Here is a 26,619-nt window from a genome sequence, read left to right as displayed (position 1 = left end):
GTCACCGTGTGAGGCGGTGTTGGGTCCCCCATCCCAACGCCTCCCACGTTGTTGGCTGCCTGCCTATATAAGGCCGTCCATCGCTCCAGTCTCTTCATTCCCTTCCTTGCTTCGCCACAGGATTCACGTCTCCCTGCTGATAACTACAGCCTTTTTATTTAATCCATTTAATCCATGTTTTATTGTTCGTTTATTACGATTATAGTTATTGTGTCGGTATTTTAGACTTACTTTACATTGTTCAGGTACCCATTTCCTGTATCATTCCAACCGGACCCGCATTAACATGTCTATCGAGGTGATCACCATCGATCAAAGAACTGTCACTTACTGAGTGGTTTCCATGCCTGGAGATGGCACCTATCTTTTCCATTCTCTGTGTTACATATTGCACGGCCATATCAGGCTCACTCTTGATATCTGGAGAAACATTGTGTATTATGTATTGAATGACTGGGACAGGTTCAAGGTGTGGACTGATGACGGTACAGGAGATAATTATACTACACATGAGCACTATAAGAGTGAAATGCTTAAGCCCTTCACCTATGGTTCTGCATGTGAGTTGATGGCTGCCGCTGAATTGTTCAGTTGTCGTTTTCAAGTGTACCGAAATGGCCAAATATTTTACACCTTTGGACAACCGCCAATGCCTCTTAAACATCTTAGGTTCACAGGTGACGATTTGAGTAGTAGACACTTTGATGTTTATGAATGTTTAAACTCTCAAAAGCTGGATGTGAAGTTATCGATGAAACCGGTTGTATACTTACAACGCTTGACAGATGCTGAATGTCTCTTCAACACATGTCCTACAAATACTGTCGTAATTGAAACAAACCATGAAACTCAAACCAATTATGACAGCAGCAATCCAAGCTGTGAGATTTGAAACAAGATTACTGTTAACATGGCCAACTGTACGTTACATGCTCAAGAGTAAGCTCAGCGCACAGCTTGGTCATATTACAACCGGAGGGCTGAACTCACAATGTGGTATACAAAGAGATCCTTAACAAATAATTATTGGTATTTTTTGCCTTAGTTTAAAAAGGTTTAATTTTCTTCTTAATAAAAATTTTAAGGCAGTACTTCGCCGTTGCGAAGCGCAGGTATTTTGCTTGTTTTAAATAAAAGCATTCACTACACCTAAATGAGATGAAAGTAGAGCGAGAGAGAAACATTATTGGGCAGTGTGGAAAAGTGGAGATTCAGAAAACCATAGGAAAGATACAGATGAGTGAAGGCCATTGAGTTCATTAGACGTATCTGGTTTGCCAATAGCATTCCAATATTGTACTTATCATCGAATTTTTAACCAAAATACCATGAAAAATGCAACACCTGCAGATAAGCTGAAAGAGATATTTTAAAACAAAATCAGTTCTGAGAAACATAACATCAGTTTGTAAAGAAACAACATTGTGCACGTGTGCTACGTTTGTTTGGTGAAAACTAGTGACAGCAAATCTGGCTTTTATATAAGCAGATATAAAAAAAAATATGTTGTTATATAAGTAACATATAAAGATTTTTATATAAAAACCATCAAAGAACAATCACAAACTGGGCTTTGCACAATACCTTGGCGAGTTCTGTAAGCTGTGCTTTTTCTTTGAGGGACAGGTGTGTAGCAGACTGACTGGCAGGATGATGCCCGACCTGCTGCTGCATCCAAACGGTGCCATCTTTCGCCTTTATGCCTGGTGCAGCTGCGTTGTTCTTATGTGTGAGTTGACGTTTCTTGTGGGAAGGGCTTCTGTTCTCTTTCTCCGATGTAGAACCCTCATCCTCATCTGAGTTCACCTCAGTCATAGTACATCTTTATATGAAAACAGCAGTGTCAGATCGGGGCGAGCATGAATGCGACAGAGAATAAAACTGAATTAAAAAAATGCCAAACTTTTACAAGCACGATACATTTACACTGGCAATTACAAGCTCAGATCAAATGTAACATGTAAAAGCAGCTCACTATTGAAAATGTTTATTTTGTGACGCGGTAAGGCTTGAACCCGCGACCTGTTGATTATGAGTCAGCAGCTCATACCATTGTACTACCAAAGCAGATGTGACAATGACATACACTAACCAGATTTCTTTTTCTTTGATTATAGTTTTGAATAAAAGTGCACTTGTTTTGTCATACTTGTACTTTTGTGAAAGTGCTTATTTGATATTTGGACTTCAGTCTTCACACATTATACACTTCATGTCAAAATTTTGTCGTTAGTTCTAAAACATGAAAAACATGTGTCTTTTAGGTACGTGTTCAACATTTCTGTCATGCTACACTTACATAGATCTTTGTAAACACGGAACACACATGAAATGAATGTGGTCCAAATAACAATGTATTATTTACATTATACAGCTCTACTGTAGATACGACCTCACTTCATGATAAACAAGGCTTGAGCCTTGAGAGCGATTTTTGCTGTTTCTGCAGTGGTGGGAGCATGTGATAGTAGGCTGCTTGCGCTTATCGACAGAGAGGTGCGAATAGGTTTAAGGTGGGCTGGGTTTACGAGTTTTTTCGTAGGCTTTGGTAATTCTAGTCTTAAAGGCTGTCTCAGAGCGATTATTTACATGTTTCTCCGGGTCTTTAATTTCCTGCTGCAGCTTCTCGTTTGTCTCATTTATTTATTTCTTTATTAATGGGCTTGGCCCGCTGCTCGCTTTGCTCGCCAACCCCAAACACCTGTGCTACGTGCTGTTGTTAAGAAGGGGGCTGAACGCACCCCAAAGAGACGCAGTCACTGCTCTGAAACCTCTCTTAAACGGTGATACAATGGGAAACAAGTACAGTTTTTTTTACCTCCTCTTTGCCTGATCAGCTACTGCCTTTCTGCTACTGCCTTGCTGTGTGATCTGCATCTCGTGTGATGCTTTGAACATTTAAAAGCCTGTACAGCAGCTGTCCTTTTGTCTCACTGCCTTGTCTTTCTTCTCCCTCTGACATCCTAAAACACTATGCGATCTCTTTTTGCTGCTCCGTTATTTCACCGAGTAGTATTTTCTGTTTGTTTGTGCTAATGCGATCTTTACTATAATTTTTTTGAGGCTTAGAAATTTTCCTACTTCCGTTATCTCTAACCTGCTCTGCATGTGTATCGCGCCAAGGTTTTTGAACTCTTTATGATGTTGTACTTTGTCATTTACTCTTTGTTTTATTTCTGGCCCTTGGTGTGGTTAAATCTCTTGGCACAAAGTCCAGTCTCGTGGGTCTAGAGTCTTTCTGAGAAGGTCACGTCTCATCTCTCTGAACAGGTGTCGTCTCATCCCACGTTTTTTTTATATAATAGATGTCTTTCTTGAGCTCCTTTATGTCTTTTGGAGATGAGAACGCGTAAGGCAAGGCCATTTTCAGTTTCAATGAATCTTCTGTAATCTACAAGCTATCGTGACCTGAATCTCTTGTACATTTGCTCCCACTTTCGCTCTTGGCTGGATATGATGCAGTGGCCCTGGGTCCCAGGAAATCTGTGCTTTCTCCTTGAACTTGATGCCTGTCTTGGCTTGGATACAGCTTTACATTTCTTTTCCGTTTCTTTCTGAGCCCCTTTCTTGCTGCTCATGTTTATGTATACTTGCATATACTGTAATAGAACCACCTCGGGTTGGGTAAATACAGGATACCTCGGGGTAATAAAAAATAAGAGAAAAAATAACACCTCTGCTAATGGAGTTCCACTTCAGGCGTCCATCTCCCGTAACAGATGAGACCAACTCGAGATTTTTTTAATACATGTGCAACAACTCTTGGAAAGGATCCATTGTAGCACTGTGGTCTAAAAGAACACCACAGCCTAATTATTTGGTCTTGTTTTAAGTTAGGCTTTTTAAAATGAAACATGTTACTAGCTCTGCTACGTTTTTAAAATGGATTGAAGTCTAAATAATCAACATAGACCTCCTTGTTAATGTTTGCAGTGTACCATCTGTTGGAATGTATTTTGTAATGCATGTAATAATAAATTGTATAATTACTTGAATCAATTCTTGCTTGTATTTGGACAAAATTAGTTGTTAGATTATTCAATTAAACGATAACTTAGTCAGTAGAATTTTAAAAATTATCATTTTTGGCAGCCCTAATTGTGAACCTCCTACTTATGGATTTGGTGATGTAAAAGTGGTTTGATGATCAGTAGGTGGTTTTGGTTGTTAGTCATTACAAGCAAACTGACAGACCACTCTATTCAGCCGCTTTATAGGCATTTGAAGAAATCCCTTTAGAAATAAAGGAAGGAAGGTGACAGAACAATTGTGAATGTAATTGGAAAAGACATTAGTCAAAGTTTAGAAGATGCTGAAAGCTAAATTAACACCATATTTCTTTGGGATTGGTTAAGCAATGTATAAAAACATGTATTTTTAAATTCTACTTGGCTTTACAGCAGAACATAACTTGTCATTATTATCAAACATAACAAAAGTGGTTAAGGTTACAAAAGTGCCACAAAAGCAGGCCAGGACCTTCACTGACAAGCTAAGAAGAGGTGCACACTGTCCAACTTAGTCCAACTATCATCAAAAGGCTTCCATCCAACTAGGCAAAAAAATGGAGAAAAGTGATAATTTATTAAGTTAAAAACCACAAAATACACCTTACCGGGTGGCACGGTGGCGCAGTGGTAGCGCTGCCGCCTTGCAGTTAGGAGACCCGGGTTCGCTTCCCGGGTCCTCCCTGTGTGGAGTTTGCATGTTCTCCCTGTGTCTGCATGGGTTTCCTCTGGGTGCTCCGGTTTCCTCCCACAATCCAAAGACATGCAGGTTAGGTGGATTGGTGATTCTAAATTGTGCTTGGTGTGTGGGTGTGTTTGTGTGTGTCCTGCGGTGGGTTGGCACCCTGACCAGGATTGGTTCCTGCCTTGTGCCCTGTGTTGGCTGGGATTGGCTCCAGCAGACCCCCGTGACCCTATTTGGATTCAGCGGGTTAGACAATGGATGGATGGAAAATACACCTCAAAAGAGAGAAAAGCCATGAGAAAATATGACTGCTGTCCAAAAGGCTTTAAGAATCCTTTATTCATGAAATATATTTAAACGAAAAGAAATAACTAAAAGGAGATTAGAGAGCAGAAAGAAGTTTCCTAAAGTTCATACTGAGGCAAGCACATCCTAAAATACAAATCCAGAATCAAAATCCAAAGACAAGTAAAATGATCAAGCAACCTGCAAATCCATAAATTCCTGTTTTACTGAATTACTACTCACTCTTTCAAGGAAAACCTAAGATTATGTACATAGAATGATAGAAAGGTTTACAGAATAAGACCTAAATACATTTAATTTAATTCTTGTGCTTATTCCAAACTATTCCAGATTTCATTTTGAATCTTGTGAGTCATTATTTAATACATTATGTATAGTAATTATGGGTTGCATAATGTGATATGTTTAAAATAATAACAGTATTATTTTTACATTGAATTATTTTCTGAGCACATTTATCAATACAGGGTCATAGGATTTTGTAGTCTATTCCATTGGCATCTGTCATGGAATTCAGTTGTGGATGGGGAACCCAGTCAACTCACTTTTACCAGGCGTGTTGTCAGATACCTTATCATACTGTCCGTGGCTTTGGAAAGTGAGAGTAAACCTTTGTGGGACTGGAAAATATACAGGTTCCACAAATATAGCATTACCAGTGATAAAAATTTGAAGCAAGGTTTTTTATTCAAGACGGTGTGTCACTAATTAATGCACTACCTTATTGTTTTATTTACTTGTCTATTTATTTAGCAGAGGCCTTTACCCAAAGTGACATGAGATAGCAGTATGACAAGAGTCTAGAAATTAAGTTCCACAGTTGATACTAGAAACAGTCTGCAGCATGGGAACTATTTCCTGTACCAAATAGGGTTTTAATCCTGCTCCGATTGTTTTGAGAAATAGGAATTTTAAGAGAAATGAATGCTTGTTTTATTGGATATGTCAGGACAAAAATATTTTCCGAGCCACTCACAAAAATCCTGTATAAGTTCCATTTATTATACCTACACAATACAATTTTACACTGAAAAATAAAGTTGTACATTGAGTTAATATGTTTGGTGGGATCATAGATGTTTTTTTTTTTACAGACCACTGAACAGGATTTATACGGAATTTTCTCTGAGCATGGAGTTGTTAAAGAAGTGAAAATCGTGAACGACAGGGCTGGAATCCCTAAAGGGTATGGTGTGTTTAAGTATAAGTCATCAGTTTCAACATTTTATATGCTTACTCTTATTTTATTGACAAGCTTTACTAGTTTCAGAATTATGAAAAAATGGAAGAGGTTATTTTAACTTTATTCACTAAATAACCTGCAGAATATCAGCTATGTTTTATTCAAAGTCTCACTTCACTATGCTTTTCTATAACCAATTTGTATACTTGCATCATGTTTTTATTTTATTTATATTGTTTGCTTTACAACCATTTTAAATTTTGCATAGTTTGCCAAGCTCTTTCTGGTGGCTTCCATTATTAGCTAGGCCTGAAGTATAACATAATATTGTCCACAGTATTTAAAAGGGTTTTGGAAAAAAATACATTGGTTCAGTTATTCAAATCAATGCTCTTCTTGCCCTCTTGATGATGGTGTACCAGTATTTCAGTATTATCACATGTGAATGGTAAGGGTGGATTATGAAACTGTATGTTTTGACTAATGTTGCATGTCTCTTGAACATAATGAACATTGAATTCCAAGGGAGAGGGAAAGATTCAGACAGTGTGCTGCGTGTGACACAAGCATTACAAAACAAAATCACAAAACTTGTAAAGAACATGTTGAATTTCAAAAACTGAAACCAGTGGCCAAATATAGCTTTAAGGTACAGTTTGTAACCAGAGAATACATTTTAAAATATAAAGAAGAAAATATATTAAATGGCATTTGCTGATCAGAGAACTAGCAGAGGTTTGAAATCAGAAAATGGAAATTATAAACCAGAAATGAAAATGAAAAGATTCAGTTAACTTTCATAAAGAACAAAGAAGAAATACAGTATAGGTCAAATTAATTTCAGAAGGTAGAAACCTGAAATGGTTAATTTTTCTGCAGAAATTATATAAAGTCTTTATCTTAAAATTTAAATGGGGATGATTGAGGGGAGGTGTAGGCAAATGTGGTCCTGGAGGGCAATTGTGGCTCTAGGTTTTTGTTCCAAACCAGTTTCTTAATGAGAATTGAGTTGTTATGGTTGAAACACTTATTGCTGTTCTTCCCAGTATTTTTCCCATGTTCACGTCCTTTAACCTCCTTCTGTTTCTTTTATTCTTTGATTTTTCCATCTTTGAATTCTTTCCCTTTGAATTTTCCCCATTTCCTTGTGCAGACTCGTGTGTGTGTGTGTGTGTGTGTGTGTGTGTATGTATGTATTATATACAGTATATACATATACGTCTGCTTTGGAATAAGTCCAACTTGGTATACGTCCTGTTTGGACACGAAATATTTTGCTTGGTATACGACCTTTGTTTGGAATACGACTCGTGTGCTAACCTTGTTTACCTCTCTCGAGACAATGCCACGACTGCCCACGAGCATTAGTGCGCCAGTTGCTAGCATTCAGTGAACAACCCTCGCTATAACTCTCTGTAGATTTTCACATGTGTGATATAGCGGGTCCACTGCTGCTGTCAAAGTCCAGCTTTAAAATAAATAATCACCGCGGTTATGTGGCTGAAGGTTGTCAGGGCGATTAGCGATGTGGGCGTTTCTCACCAAAGTGCACTTGTGAGGGAGCGTCCGTATTCATGATTGTTCCTGGGGCTGCTTATCTTGATAAACAGAAGTGCGAGTCGGCTTGAAGGGGAGTAAAAAGAAATAACGGACAGGAGGTTGAGTGAGTGTGAGAGAGAGAGCGACGAGCGAAGTAGTTGAAGTAGGCAGAGTTAACGTCAGATGCAAGTAGGGCGACTCCCCTGTTGGAAAAAGGCACCGGGCTTTTTCTTGTTTTTTTTTTTTTTAAAGAATGCTTCCTGCTCTATTTTAACTTGTTGTTTTTAAGAAGACTTTTTTCTATTGTTTTTAACCTTCATGTTTCATTTTTGATTTTATGGATTATTTATTGGAACTTTGGAGACTGCACTTTAATTTGAACACCTTGTTTTGTTAATTGTTTTAATAAAAGCACTTTGCACTTTTTCACCATCCCCTTGCTTTGTTGTTACCGATGAGGTTAGCAGTGAGGCACATTACCGACGGTGTGGGGTTCAAGGGCTCCCCGGCAACAGATGGGAGCATACAGCAAACCTGCATCGTCACAATGTGATTTTGTGTTTTTTTCTTGTAAATTTGAATTGATTGTTGAAAAGTATGAAGGTGGCATGCATATCCGGGACATGGCTGTTGCATACCGTTTGCTGAGAACGACGGTATCTACGATTGTGAAAAACAAAGATGTTATTAAAAAGTAAAGTGAGGTAAAATTTTCATTTATTTCATCTAATTGCTTTTGTATTTATGTATTTTAGTATTAAGCAGTATTTCAATTATTTTATACAACCCCATCAATGTATAATATGCCAATAGCAATAGGATTTTTTTTTTCATGGGAACGGATTAATCATTTTCCCATTATTTCTTATGGGAAAAATTTGTTTGGTATACGTCCTGTTTGATATAAGTCAAAGGGTCTGGACGAATTAAGGACATATACCGAGGTTCCACTGTGTGTGTGTATATATATATATATATATATATATATATATTGTGCCCGCCGGGCTGGAGCCCCGGGGCAGGAGGACATGAGGAGGGCTTGTGCCTCCTCCAGACCGCGAGGCGTCCGTCCTGGTTCTATTGGGAGCCACGGGTCGAGGGCATGGAAGCCCTACCCTGTAGGGGCCGTGGTTGCCGCCAGGCGGCGCCCGATGCCGGTTGATCCCATGCAGTCGCCGGCGGAGCTGAAGCCCGGCCGGGGCGCTGGAGGACGAGAGGAGGGCTTGTGCCTCCTCCACACCCGAGGCGTCCGTCCTGGTTCTGTTGGGGGCCACGGGTTGAGGGCATGGAAGCCCTTCCCTGTAGGGGCCCGTGGTCACCGCCAGGCGGCGCCCCGATGCCGGTTTATCCCGTGCGGTTGCCGGTCGGGCAGGAGCCCGGCGGACGCTTGGAGGACCGGAGGAGGCGAGTGCCTCCTCCAGACAGAGTGGGGCGTCCGTCCTGGTTAGGCAGGGGCCTCGGGTACAGGGCTTTGAAGCCCAGCCCTGTAGGGACCCGTGGCCACCGCCAGGCGGCGCCCCGGTGCCTAATTATCCCGGGAGCCCGGCACTTCCGCCACACCAGGAAGTGCCGGGGGGAAGACTTTGTGTGGCACCCGGAGAGCTGCCAGGAAGGCAGCCAGCACTTCCGCCACGCTGGGGCGTGGCCAAGGAACAGATGCCGGAAACACCTGGGGCTCGTCCGGGAGCCTTATTTAAGGGGCCGCCTCCCTCCAGTCAGAGGTGGAAGTCGGGAGGAAGCAGACGGAACTGGAGAGAGAGGACGGGAGGCGGCCAGGAAGGCACAAAAGACTGTGGGCCTGGACTTGGGGAGATCGGTGCGAGAAGGCACTGGGGGTGCACGTGAGGAAAAACTTTGTAAATATTGTATATAATAAATGGTGTGTGGTGAAACAATGATGTCCGTCTGTCTGTGCCGGGGCCAGCCGTCACAATATATAAACTAGCAAAATACCCGTGCTTCACAGCGGAGAAGTAGTGTGTTAAAGAAGTTATGAAAAAGAAAAGGAAACATTTCAAAAATAACGTAACATGATTGTCACTGTAATTGTTTTGTGACTGTTATGAGTATTGCTGTCATCAAGGATTTGATTATCATTATTTCTTTCAATCAAGTTCGTATTTGGAGGATGTGTTGTGTTCAAGTTACATTCTGTGTTTGTGTAGTCTATCCCTGACCATTTCATCTTCGTTGTCAACGCTGTAAAGATAACAGGTTTCATTCATCGAAGTGATCACCACCCAAATCGATACTCGTGAATCTAAGATGTTTAACAGGCATTTCCGGTATTAAGTTGTGAATTTGCCTACGAATATTTAGTGCTTCAGGCTATGGCCGTATGTATGTACGTAAGTAGGTTCCAGTTATGACCATTACACGTAGAATTTCGAAGTGAAACCATGCCTAAATTTTGTAAGTAAGCCTTAAGGAATGAGCCTGCCAAATTTCAGCCTTCTACCTACACGGGAAGTTGGAGAATTAGTGATGAGTGAGTGAGTCAGTCAGTCAGTGAGGGCTTTGCCTTTTATTAGTATAGATATTGTCACGCACGCGCGAGTAGGAGGCCGCAGACGGATTCGAGCACACCTGGGAATGTATTCGCCGGCAGGGAATGGCGGGGTACTAACTTTCTCCCTCTGCTTCCTCATAGGAAAAAAGACCTTCCTCCGCCATAGCCGACTGTTGACCGCAGTGCGGCACTTCCGCCCTTCCTCCGCCATCTTGCCCTGACGTCATCCATCCCGTCCTCCCTCACGGTCCTTCCCAGCATTCCTCCACTTCCGGCTCCTCCCTTATAAAATGGCCGCGGACGCCATGGTTCGGCGTCACGCTTATGGACTTTATGTTTAATAAACTGACCTGTTTTTGTTCTTTTGTCTGTAGTGGATTCCAGACAATATACGGGGCCGGAGAACCCCAAACCTTTGTGCTGTCTCCTGCTCCATTTGTTACAATATATATATATATATACTAGCAAAATACCCACGCTTTGCAGTGGCGAAGTACTGCCTTAAAATTTTTATTAAGAAGAAAATTAAACCTTTTTAAACTGAGGGAAAATATACCAATAATTATTTGTTAAGGATCTCTTTGTATACCATATTGTGAGTTCGGCCCTCCGGTTGTAATATGACCAAGCTGTGCACTGAGCTTACTCTTGAGCATGCAACGTACAGTTGGCCATGTGAACAGTAATCTTGTTTCAGATCTCACAGCTTGGATTGCTGCTGTCATGATCGGTTTGAGTTTCATGGTTTGTTTCAATCACGACAGTATTTGCGGGACTTGTTTTGAAGTGACATTCGGCATCTGTGAAGCGTTGTAAGCATACAACCGGTTTCATCTATAACTTCACATCCAGTTTTTGAGAGTTTAAACATTCATAAACATCAAAGTCACCTGTCAATCTAAGATGTTTAAGAGGCACTGGTAGTTGTCGAAAGGTGTAAAATATTTGGCCATTTCGGTACACTTGAAAGCGACAACCAAACAATTCAGCGGCAGCCATCAACTCACATGCAGAACCATAGGTGAAGGGCTTAAGCATTTCACTCTTATAGTGCTCCTGTGTAGTATAATTATCTCGTGTACCATCATCAGTCCACACCTTGAAGCTGTCCCAGTCATTCAATACATAAGACACAATGTTCCTCCAGATATCAAGAGTGAGCCTGATATGACCGTGCAATATGTAACACAGATAATGGAAAAGGTAGGTGCCACCTCCGGGCATGGAAACCACGCGGTAAATGACAGTTCTTTGATCGATGGTGATCACCTCGATAGACATGTTAATGGGGGTACGGTTGGAATGATAAAGGAAATGGGTACCTGAACAATGTAAAGTAAGTCTAAAATACCTAAACAATAATCGTAATAAATGAACAATAAAACAGCGGAGAAGCCGTGGATTAAATAAAAAGGCTGTAGTTATCAGCAGGGAGACGTGACTCCCGTGGCGAAGCACGGAAGGAAATGTAGAGACCGGAGCGACGGACGGCCTTATATAGGCAGGCAGCCAACAATGTGGGAGGCGTTGGGATGGGGGACCCAACGCTGCCTCACATGGTGACCGAGCTGCAGGCTATGGAAGTATATATGTACGTAAGTAGGATTCAGTTAGCGTTGGGAACCCGCGTACCTAATTTCTTGAAGATGGGCCCATAAGTAACAAAGACCGTTGAAAAGTTCAATATGGTGGCGACAGTGGCATCATACCACCGAAATAAGTACGTACATTGGTTTCGGTTAGCGCAGGGAAGCCGCCTACCAAATTTCGTGAAGATGGGGCCATAAATAAGAAAGTTCAACATGGCGAGTGTTGTCAGTTATGCGTAGAATTTCGAAATTAAACCTGCTTAACTTTTGTAAGTAAGCCGTAAGGAATGAGCCTGCCAAATTTCAGCCTTCTACCTACACAGGAAGTTGGAGAATTAGTGACATTGGAAAGTTCAATATGGTGGCCGACAGTGGCGTCATACCATCGACATAAGTACGTACATCGGTTTCGGTTAGCGCAGGGAAGCCGCCTACCAAATTTCGTGAAGATGGGGCCGTAAATAAGAAAGTTCAACATGGTGGACATTGTTGACCGTTATGACCGTTATGCGTAGAATTTCGAAATGAAACCTGCTTAACTTTTGTCAGTAAGCTGTAAGGAATGAGCCTGCCAAATTTCAGCCTTTTACCTACACGGGAAGTTGGAGCATTAGTGGCGTTGGAAAGTTCAATATGGCGGCCGACAGCGGCATCATACCACTGAAATAAGTATGTACATCGGTTTTGGTTAGCACAGGGAATCCACCTACCAAATTTCGTGAAGATGGGGCCGTAAAGAAGAAAGTTCAACATGCCGGATGTTGTCGACCGTTACGTGTAGAATTTTGAAATGAAACCTGCTTAACTTTTGTAAGTAATCTGTAAGGAATAAGCCTGCCAAATTTCAGCCTTCTACCTACACAGGAAGTTGGAGAATTAGTGATGAGTGAGTGTGTGAGGGCTTTGCCTTTTATTAGTATAGATATTCACTTCTCCATGGGTGCAGCGCCTTAATCACTCGCCACAGGAAGCCAATGAAGCAATTGAGAACGACCGCGCTTCATTACTCCCCGTGGTCGTGCAGTGGCGCCCACGAAAAGAGAGACACTGCTTTATGGATTTAAAACAGGCCCTTGTTGTTTTCGATCATTACTCCAAAAATGGTAGCCCTTCAATTGTCAAATATGAAAGTAGCAGGCAAGAATGGACAGTTGCCTCAAAAATGATCAGAAGTCAATCATACAAAGCCTTCAGTCCAAAACAGATTTTACTCAAAATGGCAACGACATCAGAGCTCTAAGTGTCATTTCCAAATTTAGCCAAACTAGCTCTCACTGGGCTAGTTGTTACCTGACATTTGCGCGATAGACATATGAGCGCTGACAAAAAATAGCGCCGATTAAAACGCGCCGACAAAATCGTGCAGACATAAAAAAAAAAAACATGCGACACAAGTGGTCAGTGATTACAAGCACAAGATGTTATGCGAATGAATGTGAATAATATGAATAATTTTGCATCCGTGCCACAATGTTTTCCAACATTTACTTTACAGGTCATAAAATTAATAATTCCAAATATCCATATATACCTATGTATGTTTTTTTTTTTGGCCAGTGCGTCTTTGACATCATGGACCATAAAGTGCATACTAATTCAGCGTGAGCAGGAACACTCAATAAAACTGAATAAAAAAAAATAAAGTGACGGTGAGATACGATGAAGGCAGATTCTCCAGCGTTTGTGTGTCAGCTTTTATCCCTCCAGATCAGAGAATGTCCAGTTCCATGCGCGGAGTAGCGGTCGCGTAGTTTCATTTAGCCCGGGAGCAGGTCTTCCCTTATTACAGCGTATCTTGAGATGAGCAATTGAGTCTAAAATCGTTTCACAAGAAGAATTAAATTCTAAAACAGAATCATGGATATCATCATATTGATCATGTTCATCAAGACTAGAGCATATGGCTTTGAAATCGGATATAATAGAAGAATTTAAAAAGCGAGAGCAGTGTGGAAACAACTAGTAGTAGGAACATCAACAGTAATATTCAAATCCATCAAAATATTCAACAAAATAACCGAAGAAAAATAAATTGGGTTAGGTTTTTATGCCGACACAACCATTTGGGTGGTGCAGCAATAATAACTGCTGACTTATAATCAAGAGTTCGTTGGTTTGATTCAGGGTGCTTCTCAGATTTACTGTTTTGAATAGTGAGCTGCTCTTACATGTTACTATTATAGAATAAAAACATACATTTGATTTGAGTTTGTAACAGCTGGTGTAAATTTATGGTACATGTAAAGGTTAGTGGTTTTTTTTTTATTCCGTTATATTCTCTGTCATGTTCACGCTCTCCCCGATCTGACACTGCTGTTTTCAAATAAAGATGTGACATAAAAGAGGTGAACTCAGATGAGGATTAGGGGTTTACATGTGAGAAAGAGAACAGAAGCCCCCATTCGAGAAACGTCCACTCACACATAAGAAAAACATAGCTGTACCAGGTCTAAAGGCGAAAGATGGCACCGTTTGGATGCAGCAACAGGTTGGGTTTCATCCTGCCAGTGAATCTGCCACATGCATGTCCTTCAATGAAACAGCAGGGCTTACAGAGCTTGCCAAGGAATTGTGCAAAGTTCAGTTTGTGATTATGTTTTGTGATTGTCTTCATATGAAAAACATTTATATGTTACTTAAATAAATGCCACATCGAATGTTGTTTACCTATATTTATTTTCTTTTCTTCCACCAGCGTAAAGTCACAAGTAGGCTGCAGAGCTTCCTGTGTTTAATTGACATGGGCATGCTGACCAAGGACATATGCAATGTCACTCCTTATTTAGGAAAAGATAAGTTATGAAAGGTACGAAAAGGGCAGCTTCCAACTGCAGCTATAGACACTTCAGTACACAAGCAAATCTCCATGCTAGTGTTTAAATCTGGCAGTACCATGCTGACACTTCAGTACACGAGTGATGGTACCAAGAATGCCTTTAGAATTCTTTTTTTTTTTGGAACATACACAATCAACATGGCATTGCCGGATCTAAACACTTGCTTGGAGACTTGCATGTGAACTGAAGAGACTTGAACTGCAGGTGGAAATTCCTGTCCCATTTTACTTCATGGTGCCAAGCAAAGTTGTGTTGCGGTGCAGTAGTCTACTAGCTAGTGAAAGTGCTGTAAAGAAGCAGTCTGCTGTTACAGTTCTGCCAATGTCCAGTTTGATAGCGGTCACGGGGCATTGTATCTTTGATTGCTGGTACAACAAATAGTTCTGAGCAGGCATCATTCACAACATCAACTATTGTTATTGCTGCTTTTGTGAAAAGAATGGAGATAATCACCATCAACTTACAGATCGAGAGGCAAGTGAACATCACTGACAGAATAAATCTGAATAATAAAAAAGCAGCAACTTTTACTGTACAAGTAGTTAAATTTATACTGGGTGTTACAGTCTAAAATCAAATGTATGTTTGTATTATATTACAGTAATAATAATAGCAGCTCACTACTCAAAATGAGGAGCAGCTAGACTCGAACCCACAACCTTTTGGTCATCCAAGAAGATACAATGATTATCTGTCGATGGACGTATGAGCTTTGGTTTTTAACTCATTGACATCAACATGTAAATTGAATTAATTTTTTTTGTTTGATTATATTTTAGAATAAAAGCACACATTTATTTGATAGTTAGACTTTTCACACTTTACAGACTTTATTATTACTGTAACATGAGGAATGTTTCTGTTTTAGATATGTGTTCAACATTTCTTGCCTCGCATTTCCTGTCATCCTATAATATATTCAGATCGTTGTAGACATGGAACACACATGAAATGCATGTATTCCAAATAACGGTATATTTTTTACCCTGTACAACTCCAGGCACTTCACACCCAGATAAAGAGAATTGAGCTAGGAGAACTTCAGCTGTGTCGGTGGTGGGGATGGGATAGCAGGCTGCTTGCTGCTTGTACTGATCGACACATTTGCAAAACAAAACATGTTGCTGAGGAGGTGTGAAAGATTTTAAGGTGGGACCGGATTATAACTTTTTTTGTAGGCTTCAGGGATTGTAGTGTTAAAACTTTGATCCTGCCACAAAATCTGTTTTACCGGTTGCAGTAGGCTTACTGCAGCAGGACTTGCACATTATCATGTTTTCCTCCAGATTGTATAAAAGCCATTTGAAGTCTAACAGCTGGTGTCTGGGATTTATGCTTTTCTACCCCGCTCCTGCCTTTTGACTCAGAATGTATTTCAGTTGTGTTTGCTGTTCTGTGGGATTCACCTCTGCACTGTTGGTGGGATTTTGATTTCCTTTGCTTATGAGACTAATAAGATAAAAAATTTCTACTCAGAAAAGGTTCTTGTGCTTTTTTTGTAGTTTTTGTAAAGTTACACATGAATGCAAGAGTGTTTTCACACCTAGTTCATTTGTACCAGTTTTTTCAAACTGGTGTGGTTTCCCTGAAAGTTCGGTATGTTTACATAGATGTGAATACCCAGTCACACTCTGGTGTGGAGTAAAACAAGCATATCAAGACCTTTTGGAAAGCAGCTGTTTATGTGCAGTACCAAGCTGGAACTGGAGCAGTTCGCATGAGGTCTGAATGTGATTTTGAATGGAACTGATTTCCTGTCATTGTGCATATCATTTAGCATGCTGTGATAATCATGCTGAGCATCTGCTGTCGGTAATAGGTGAATCTCATTCATAGGAAAATCAGTTGAGGATTAATATGGAGCATTGCAAACAATAAAAAGCTAAACAAAAATAGCCACACATATACAAATAAAACAAAGTCTCTCTAGTGGGCAATTGGACAGCAGTTGACCATGTTATGAAAGAAAAATATAAAAGAAGATTGGTACAAATTTTTTTGTAATCGATTCGATCGGAATACATACAGAGGTGGCAAGAAATGAACAGCAGTGCCCTGTGAGATCATGTCCTAATCTTACATCATGAATACATCATGTATGTAGGGCATCCTCTTAGTGTGCATATGTGCATATAATTTTGCATTCCAAAATAAATGTTAATATCAAATATGTACAAGAATTAAGACAGTAGACATTAAGATAAACTAAACTGAGATTGCACTGCTATTGTAGATACTGGAGAATACATGCGCTACATCATACAGTTACAGTACATGAATATTATATGATTAGTCTACTTTAATGTAGCTGAAGCACATGTCTTCTGTCGTACACTTAGATGTTGGAAACATGACGTTTAGTACATACACTTAGTCGGTGTGCAAGTTAATAATTATGGTAGATGTAGCTGTGCACAAATACCTGCTACATGCTCCCCTGACATGTTAAGTGGCAGAATCCCTGGGTAGTGCTAGCAGTATGGATAACCACAAGACATGCTGGGAAATGTAGTCAGATAGGGCAGTCATGTTAGTTTACAGGGGTGTCCGAAGAGGGTGCTGTGGAGATTTATGATTCCTGGTTTCAGGGATTTCTGTTTGACATGAATGTGCTTCAGATAGGCTATGAACTAGCATTAGAAGTCCTCCTGGGTCTAAGATAAAAGAAGCCACTCAATCCTATCCTGGCGAATTGAAGTTGGGTGGAAGTCACACAGTGCTCGCCATGGGGGGGAAAGGAGAAGGAAAAGGTAAAAAGGAGAATACTTGTGTTTATACCACTTTCAAAGCCTTTTTGTAATGTATTTGTGTTAATAAACCTATTTTTTAAACCAGGGACTTGTGTTAGGGTGTGGAGCACTGTAGTGCACCCTTCTGGTCACACATGCAAGCATGACTAATTAAGGATAAGCTAAGAGAGTTTAAGGTACTGAAGGAATTGCTGCTGAAAATATTGCAGTCATATGTAAAAATAAAATAAAAATGTGTAATATCCAGCAATAGTAGCAATTATAAACACCAGTAATGCTAAACAATTATGAATTGCTATCAAAATCATGAAGATTTCTGGGTGACACCAAACCTTTGAATGATATTGTATTTACTATATTGACTGAAAGCACACAACATACAAAGCATTTTGTCATTGTCAATATGAATTATCGGGCTAATTTTTAGCGGTTGTGGCTTTTTTTATTATTTACTAGTCGATTTTTCAGTGGCTTCACTCACTGAGTGCAAGGGAAAAAAATAAAATGCAGTCTATAAGTTATTAAACAGTAAAACAATAACGTTTTAAGAAGTACAGGTACATTGAGCACTACTGGAGTGGTTGCGGGTAAACTACATTTTAAAGACTGTGTAACGCAACAAGTAAGTAGTACTAACAGCAGCTAAAATGTATATGGATCATCTCTCGGTAGTAGATCCCTTTTGAAAGGCGCTATACTGTGGTATAGAAATTACATTTTCTATGTGAACGTTCAAATTTCTGCCTCTGGTAATGTGCCTTACCGGCATTACCAGCAATTAAAGAAAATTAGTTTTGTGTCCTCTGCAGTGTTAAGAGAGAAAGGCTTTGGTTTGGGATAAAAGGAAAAAAGATGTAAAGAAAGGAAAGGTGCCTTTTTCTTTTATATAGTACTAGCAGAATACCCGCGCTTCGCAGCGTAGAAGTAGTGTGTTAAAGAAGTTATGAAAAAGAAAAGGAAAAATTTTAAAAATAATGTAACATGATTGTTAATGTAATTGTTTTGTCACTGTTTTGAGTGATGAGTGTTGCTGTCATATATATATATATATATATACACACACACATATAGACACATATATATATATACATATCCATACATATATACATATACACATATACACATATATATACACACACACATACATACATATACACACATATATACTCACAAATACACCTTAAGTCCAGGCCTCTCAATCACTGTGCCTCTCTCTCTTTGACCGCCTCCCGTCTCTCTCCAGCTCTGTCCTCTTCCACCCGACATCCAATACTGACTGGAGGGAGGCAGCCCCTTAAATGGGAACCCGGATGAGCTCCAGCTGCTTCCCGGCAATCAGTCCTGGCCACACCCCAGTGTGGCGGAAGTGCTGGCTGCGCACCCGGAAGCCGTCCGGGTGTCCCCAGTCGTCTTCCCCCCAGCACTTCCTGGTGTGGCGGAATTGCTGGGCTCCAGGGTTCCTCAGGCACCTGGGCGCCGCCTGGCGGTGGCCACGGGCCCCTACAGGGTTGGGCTTCCAAGCCCTTTACCCGTGGCCCTCAATACAACCAGGGTGATCGCCCCCTCGCGTACTGGAGGAAGCACAATCCCTCCTCTGGTCCTCCTGGGCGTCCCGGCCGGGTTCCAGCCCCGGCCGGGGACCACACGGGATATTCCGGCATCGGGGCGCCACCTGGCGGTGGCCACGAGTCCCTACAGGGCTGGGCTTCCAAGCCCTGTACCCAAGGCCCCCAACATAACCAGGACGGACGCCCCCTCGCGGTCTGGAGGAGGCACAAGCCCTCCTCTGGTCCTCCTGGGCGTCCCGGCCTGGGGCACACATATATATACATATACATACATATCTACATATGCACACACACACACACATATATATATAATATATATATATATATATATATATATATATACACACTCCTCTTTGGGGTGCGAGCAACTGTTGCTGGGGGTGCCAGAATCCATCAAGGAAGAAAAATGAAAAACATTATTTGTACAAAATCTTAATTTATTTATCCATTCCTAAATAATTAAATGGGCAGGCTATTTCGTATCAGTGCAATACGCTGTTGGTTAAAACGGATGACGCCCGCTCTTACATGCAAGTCTGCGTGGATATTATGAACTATCGTATCTGTTCAAGTTCTGTTTAAATTTTAAATACAAGTAATTTTTTTTAGTCGACAGAAATATCTTTAGTAGGAATGTAAGTTAAATGTAGGCATCATTGCATACATTTTTCTTCACCATACAAATGTAAAGAGTAAATTCACCTTACATTCCAACCAAAGATATTTGTGTCAACTAAATAGAACTTGAAAAGATATATTTTTTCAAATGTGATCGCGCAATTCAGATCGAGTTGACGCGCACCGACGCGTCAAGCCCGCGTGCTATTGTGGTTTCGCCTGCGTGCCTCAATAAGTCACCCTTCCCTCGCTCTTACTTTTTTACCGTTCATCTAATGAATACACTGAGTATGGCTTTACTAAAACAATCATTGATGGCGAATAAAGTATCCATTATTCATAAAGCTTCAATTGGTGATCTGTCTTTCTGCGTTAACCGCATATTTTTTCATACGTCTCAAACGAAGGGGATGCAAGGGTAAAATGAATCGGGAAGCGCGCGTACATACTCAGTGCACCCCGTCTCGGGAATCGAACCTCGGAGCTAGAGGCAAAGCCTCTACCATTGCGCCATGGCGTGTAGTTTGTCTATTTGAGAGTATGTAGATCGGGTATATATATATATATATATATATATATATATATATATATATATATATATATATATATATATATATATATATATATATATATATATATATATATATATACATACCCGGGCTTCGCAGCGGAGTACTGTGTTTAAGAAGTTATGAAAAAGAAAAGGGAACATTTTAAAAATAACGTAACATGATTGTCAATATACAGTAATTGTTTTGTGAGTGTTATGAGTGTTGCTGTCATCAAGGATTTGATTATCATTATTTCTTTCAATCAGGTTCGTATTTGTAGGATGTGTTGTGTTCAAGTTACATTCCATGTTTGTCAATCGTTGTAAAGATAACAGGTTTCATTCATCGATTCGTTTCTTACTGCATCAATAAACAGCTCGTCTTCCTCTTTATCTGAGACGTGACACACTGCACGCACAAGTTTTTTTTTACACTGTCTTCCTTTAGCGGGACATTGACTTTTTCCACCATGTGCTTTGTTTCCCCAGTAGCTGCACTTATGAATATGCTTGTATGTATCACACACTTCATCTTCAACTTCAGCTGTGCTGGTGCCATCTCGTGCGATGTCCACGGCTGTATTTAATGTTAGCTAAGACCTGGCACTTAAAAGTTTCTCTCGCAGTTTCGCCGAGTTTGTGCCAAAACCACCCTGACCATCTCATCTTTCTCTGCATAAGCACAGTCCTTCACCTGTGAATATTTAGCGGCAGTGTTTCTATAGGATTGCCGCTGACGGACGGCCTTATATGGGCAGGCACTAAATTACGTGGGATTCCACCGTGTGCTTTGTTTCCGCAGTAGCTGCACTTATGAATATGCTTGTATGTATCAGACGATCCATATTTTTTTGCTGCCTTCTCAATTGTGTAATTCGTTTTTTGTTCAGCACTCTTTGGAACTGTTGCTTTTTGTCTGTGCACTGCCACGTGAGTCGCTCAGTGTACATGCATTGAAGGTTCCCAGCTGTGCTGGTGCCATCTCGTGCAATGTCCACAGCTGTATTTAATGTTAGCTAAGACCCGGCACTTAAAAGTTTCTCTCGCAGTTTTACTGAGTTTGTGCCAAACACCACCCTGACCATCTCATCTTCCTCTGCATAAGCACAGTCCTTCACCTGTGAATATTTATCGGTAGTGTTTCTATTGGATTGCCGCTGACGGTCGGCCTTATATGGGCAGGCACAAAATTACGTGGGAGGTGTAACTCCTCCTCCCACGGGCATCGAGCAGAAGTCTATTATAGTATATGGATGAAAAAATAGGTTCCAGTTATGACCATTACGTGTAGAATTTCTAAATGAAACCTGCCCAACTTTTGTAAGTAAGCTGTAAGGAATGGGCCTGCCAAATTTCAGCCTTCTACCTACACGGGAAGTTGGAGAATTAGTGATGAGTCAGTGAGTCAGTCAGTGAGTGAGTGAGTCAGTGAGGGCTTTGCCTTTTATTAGTATAGATTATTTTGTCCCGAACCCCGTCAAATCAGTTTTAGGGAGCAGGAGTAAATGTTATTAGCACTGAGCAAAAATCAAGGCAGAACCCCTCTAGAAAGAACTAGATCATGGACTGGGTTGACTGGTAAATCAAATGAGTTTAGTTCTAGTAAGAAAAATTAACACCAAAAGTTTTTACATTACAACATAACTCTTGTACCTGTATCTTTTATTTGTTATAATGTTCACAAAACTTTTCTGTTCCGCTCAGAAAAGTTTTTCTTGATTGTGTGTACAGTGAGTTCATTCATTTCAGTTTATTTTTGTATATTGAGTACAGGCTCAGAAGGCTGTAACAAGTAAACAGGTAAAATACAATTACAGATTTTATGCATGACTATTTACATAAAGACAGATTTCTGTGAAACACATTTCTTTATTTGACTTAATGTCTTAATCTGTAACTTAGCCAGGCTCAGGACAGTAGCCCTTCACATTTGAGAACAAAAGGTAGACACAGTGGTCCAGGTTTGAAAAGATGTGTTAGGTGTTTTGCAGAGTAGACTGCTTAATTGTTGTTTTTGTTGATGATGGTAAATAATAATAATAACAGTAATAAATAATACACCAATGGTGATCAATATGACATGCTTTCTAATTTGTTGTATAATGTTACTGAAACTGCTAATGTTACTCATGACAGAAATTATTTGAGTGCTTGTGCCCTGTGACGGAGGGGTGTTCTTCCCAGGATTTATTTATCCTAGTTGTTTTTGTAAAAAGGTTGGGGGAAGGTTGGTTGAGAATTGCATAAACTTGTGAAGACAGTTGTTTGTATTGCCACAACAAGTGCTACTAGGTGATTGCAACATTAGCACAGTTTGTTGGAGTATTTGGTGAGGGCTTGGCAGGTGAAGATTAAGTTTCACTTTGACCAAATTTTTCACACTGAAGTCAGATGTAACCTCTTTCAAGCCACATGCTGATATCCCGATTGCCCTTGCGTTCTCCTTCTGATTCCTGGTTATTGTTGAATATGCTTAACTAAATTCTGAATTCACCATTTTTACATAAGACAAGCTGTAAAATACTATAAACTTGGAACCCACATGTGGCTAGCTTAAGCTTCTTATAGCTTAAGTATCTTATAGCTTCTTTTATCAGAGTTCGGCTTTGTACTCTTGGTGATCACTCAGTTTGTACCAAGGTCAAATCTAACAGTGGTCTATTTAGGCCATAAGGTGAACCTAGAAAAAGTGGCTAGAAATCACTTTTCGTTCCCACGTCTGGGCACTACTTTTTTAATGAATTTCTGGATAGACAACAGTCTTATGGATTCTATGTTAAAAGTTCTCCACAAAAAATACTGCAGTTTTTTGTCAGGATGCAAAAATGTGTATAATTAGGAATTTACAAAAAACATAAATCTCCTGCTGCTAGTTTGGCCTGTAACTTTATTAATACGCATTTAATCAACACAAAATATATGTCAAATCCACATTTATACATGTAGCTACATATCTGAGACAAGTATTGGTGCATTAATCAACTCAATTTTGATGGAAGACCATGAAATAATGCAATTTTTTTTTATAACGCACTTCAACTTCACAGATTGGCACCAAATAAAACTGAAGAACAAATTGAAACTTAAACATTTTTGTTATGTTTTATTCATCAAAATGTTCAGTAGGCACTTTGGAATCACACAAAATTAAAGATAAAAACAGTTTTTGGTCCAAGTTGGCTAAAATGACTTGAAATGCTGGACTGCTGCACTAATTTTTCAATAACGACAAATATTAAACATTTTACAGCAGCCACATTACAGCTCAAAACCAACTAACCTGTGACACAGATCACCTTTACTCATCACTACTATCCTTATCACTATCATCAGAACCATCTTCACACGTAGCTCTTTCCTCTGTTTCCTGGAAAACATTTGTGCAATTGAGACAGCGGCATAAATCTGTACAGGACAGATTTGCAGACATACAGGAACATCTTCCAGTCTCACATTTGCCTTGCTTGCAACTGCAGTGGACAACCTGCAACACACCATCAGGGGCTGGATTTCTAGTCATCCACGTCACTGTTAACTCCCCATCCTCGAGGTGCCATCCATTGCCAACTGGTGAAGGGGCACACATTTTACCTTTAAGAGAATGTCTCATTATGGCTGCTTGGTCGTTTGCCCTTTTGCAGTGTTGGTACAAAGCATCACTTGTCGGAGGCATGGATCGTTCTGGCAAAGCTGATGATGCCATGCAGAATGCTTTGTATCGTGCATCGTTCAGACTTTTAGCACATGATTGGCCATATAGGTGACAGACATATTTGCATAGCACTTCAAAGGTAGACTGGTCCAAATTAAAACTGCTACCCAGATTTCTAAATGCAGTCAGGTATTCCTCTTTCTCGCAAGCAACAGAAAATGACTTTTTTTTCCCCTTGCCATAAAAGGCACTTGTAGAGTCACAGCCTGAGAAGGTATGGATCCCAATAAGTGCCAAACATACACTGTTGCCGAGAGCTGATGACACCTTACATAAGTCAATGATCCTCGTTTTGTTGCCAACCCCAGTGAAAAATTACAATCTGCATGGTAAATCTGGCTGCAGACTTAATGCAATCACTGCCACATCAGTATCAGGGCTCTTGATGACTACAGTTTGGTGTTCCTGTGCAGCATGTTTTGCATGAAAAAACAACCTGGTGTCACATTCCTCATGATCACATGTCAGATTTTCAACAGCACTGACAGTTTGTAAACCCTCTGTTACAGCCATGCAGTGACACAGGTCTCCATGTGTTATGTATAAATGTAAGTCCTTACCTAAAATGGTAAGATCAGCGTCTTGCCACATTACATAGAGGAATTCTGCCAGTGCTTCTTTGTTTGTCCCATCCGACAGAAACTTCTTCCATTGTGTTGGTGTCTTTTGATCCCGTCCATAAATTTTTACCTGTTGTGTGCCACCAACAGCTCTGCGTGATCGTTCTACATTTTTAATACTAATTTCTGGATACTTGTCTATCAAAAAATCTATCCGTGTACAGTTGTGCTTGAGAGCAAGCTTGACTAAGTACTGTAGTATAGTGTCAGCAAGCTCCCCGAAGGTACTTGGTATGGACTGAATGGCTTGAATGACTGCCATGCCATCAACAAGTATAGCTCCATTTACTGGTACTCTGTCAACTAAACAGTCTCCACCTTTGGTTTCCAGAACATCCATTAAGCTGATTTGTTTGTTTTTGCAAGAGAACCATCAGCACTGGATAAAGTATATGACACAGTTCCCAAGGAGTAGGAGAGAATTTCCCTCAAGTCTATCTTTCTTCTTTGACCTATGACGATCAGTCTGGAGAAAAGCTTCTTGTCTGCACGTAGAATTACTTCCTTGCCTGCTTCAGATTTCTTCTTTGTCTTGGCTTGATCACTGAATGTCTTTAGTTTTAGTTTTTTGATGGGGGCAAATACGTCAACCGATGGTGATAGCAGTCTTTGGTCCATAAATTCCTGAACAGCACTTTCCCCCTTTTCTGAAGCTTTGAGCAAATCCGTCATAATTTCTTCAGCTGCAACTATTCCAGAGCCAAGACACACAATGCCATCTTGGTATGAGTCAAAAGGATTCAGCATGGAATCTATGGTAGAAATTATTCTGGTCACAGCTTTTTCATCACCATGAAAGGTCTTTTCGTTTCCTTATGTCAGGAGATTTACCAGCCATTGCCTCACACTGTCTTGCTATGGCAGCCCTTTCATGTTGAGACAATATCCAGCGATGTACTGCATCTCGATTCTGTGTTAATCCGGTCAAACCTCCCTTTGTCTTGGAATCTCTGTTGCATGTTTGCTCAATAGCCTGGTCACAAGCAATCGAGGCAAATCCATGTACACTTTGACGCTGAACAGTCCACTGGCCTTTAACACTGATCTCTCTGTGGCAAGAAGGATGTGTGAAGGGCAAATTGACCATTTCCAGCCAGTATGAAGGTAAATACCTAGCATAATTTACATGGTCATAAGCAAAAAACCATGTCATCATCAAGCGCACTGTTGACAGGTGAAGCTGCCAGTCTGATTCACGTATTGCTCTAACAAACAGGAGAAGAATCTGTACCATGTCGATGTATGAACTCCAGAAGGCAAACGTCAGGTTTTCAACACTTCTTCTTTCCACAAAATCTACATATTGAAAACACATTTTGTCAAATTTCTCATTTTCATACAAAATATCCATTGTCCTGTTCTGGAATGCACATGTGATCTCACTTATGACAGCCATACACTCATCTCGGTTTTCTGGTGGCAAAGAGTCTAAGAAACTGAGAAATCTGATGCGCTGCAGACTCTCATACAGAAGTTTGTGTGCCCTCATGCTGCGGTTATAGTGATGACCACTCATCACTCCATTGATAGATCCTGGAGCAACAACGTCTGACTCAATTAGTATGTCTTGCAGTCCTGCATCTCCGAACCTTTTTCCCAGAATGCCCAGGTAGGACATGCATGTTTGAAACTCACCTAATCTAATCACTACACGCTGAGTGAATTCATCATTTTTCCAGCGTATTTGCTGAGCTTTGGCATATAGAGCTTGATCAAAGACTAACACTATATGATCCAATTCTAGCTGATCAGCAATATGGACACTTCTCTTCAGAATCTTGTTTACTGGTCCCTGTCTTTTAGACTGATGATGCTGTTCAACAGGGATGCTAGGTGGTGCTTTGTATGAAGAAACTCCCTTCTTTAGTGGTTGTCTGTTTGTTAGGGTTTCGGCTACAGCTACAGAACTTTGTAGCATAATGCCATTTGTGTGGTGGGTAGTTCCATGACCAGACAGTGTTTCCTCACCAAAGTCAATATTGTCCCACACAAGTACTGTGGTTACCTTCTTTGAGAATCCCTTTGGTATTTTGTCTCTGCCCTCAACCAGCTGAAGTTGGGCAAGGCTAGTGTCTAGACTGAGAACTGTGTCTCTTGATGCACAATGTCCTAGTCTATTTAGAAGTGACAGAATTTGTGATGAACC

The 26,619-nt window shown here is 40.5% G+C and overlaps 1 protein-coding gene across 3 annotated transcripts in view; it reads left to right on the top strand.

The window, feature by feature from the left end:
* rftn2 (raftlin family member 2) overlaps positions 1 to 26,619 on the top strand; it is a 336,974-nt gene that overhangs the window by 45,616 nt on the left and 264,739 nt on the right. For all 3 annotated transcript variants that reach the window (XM_039755878.1, XM_039755880.1, XM_039755879.1), the window contains exon 3: positions 6,093 to 6,184. In XM_039755878.1, coding sequence (XP_039611812.1) covers positions 6,093 to 6,184 — 92 coding nt within the window. The remainder of the gene's footprint in view (positions 1 to 6,092; positions 6,185 to 26,619) is intronic.

The sequence above is a fragment of the Polypterus senegalus genome, chromosome 6 (genome assembly GCF_016835505.1).
Source record: "Polypterus senegalus isolate Bchr_013 chromosome 6, ASM1683550v1, whole genome shotgun sequence".
NCBI lineage: Eukaryota > Metazoa > Chordata > Cladistia > Polypteriformes > Polypteridae > Polypterus > Polypterus senegalus.
The sequence above is the reverse complement of the archived record's forward strand: the minus strand, read 5'-3'. Positions and strand labels throughout refer to the sequence as shown.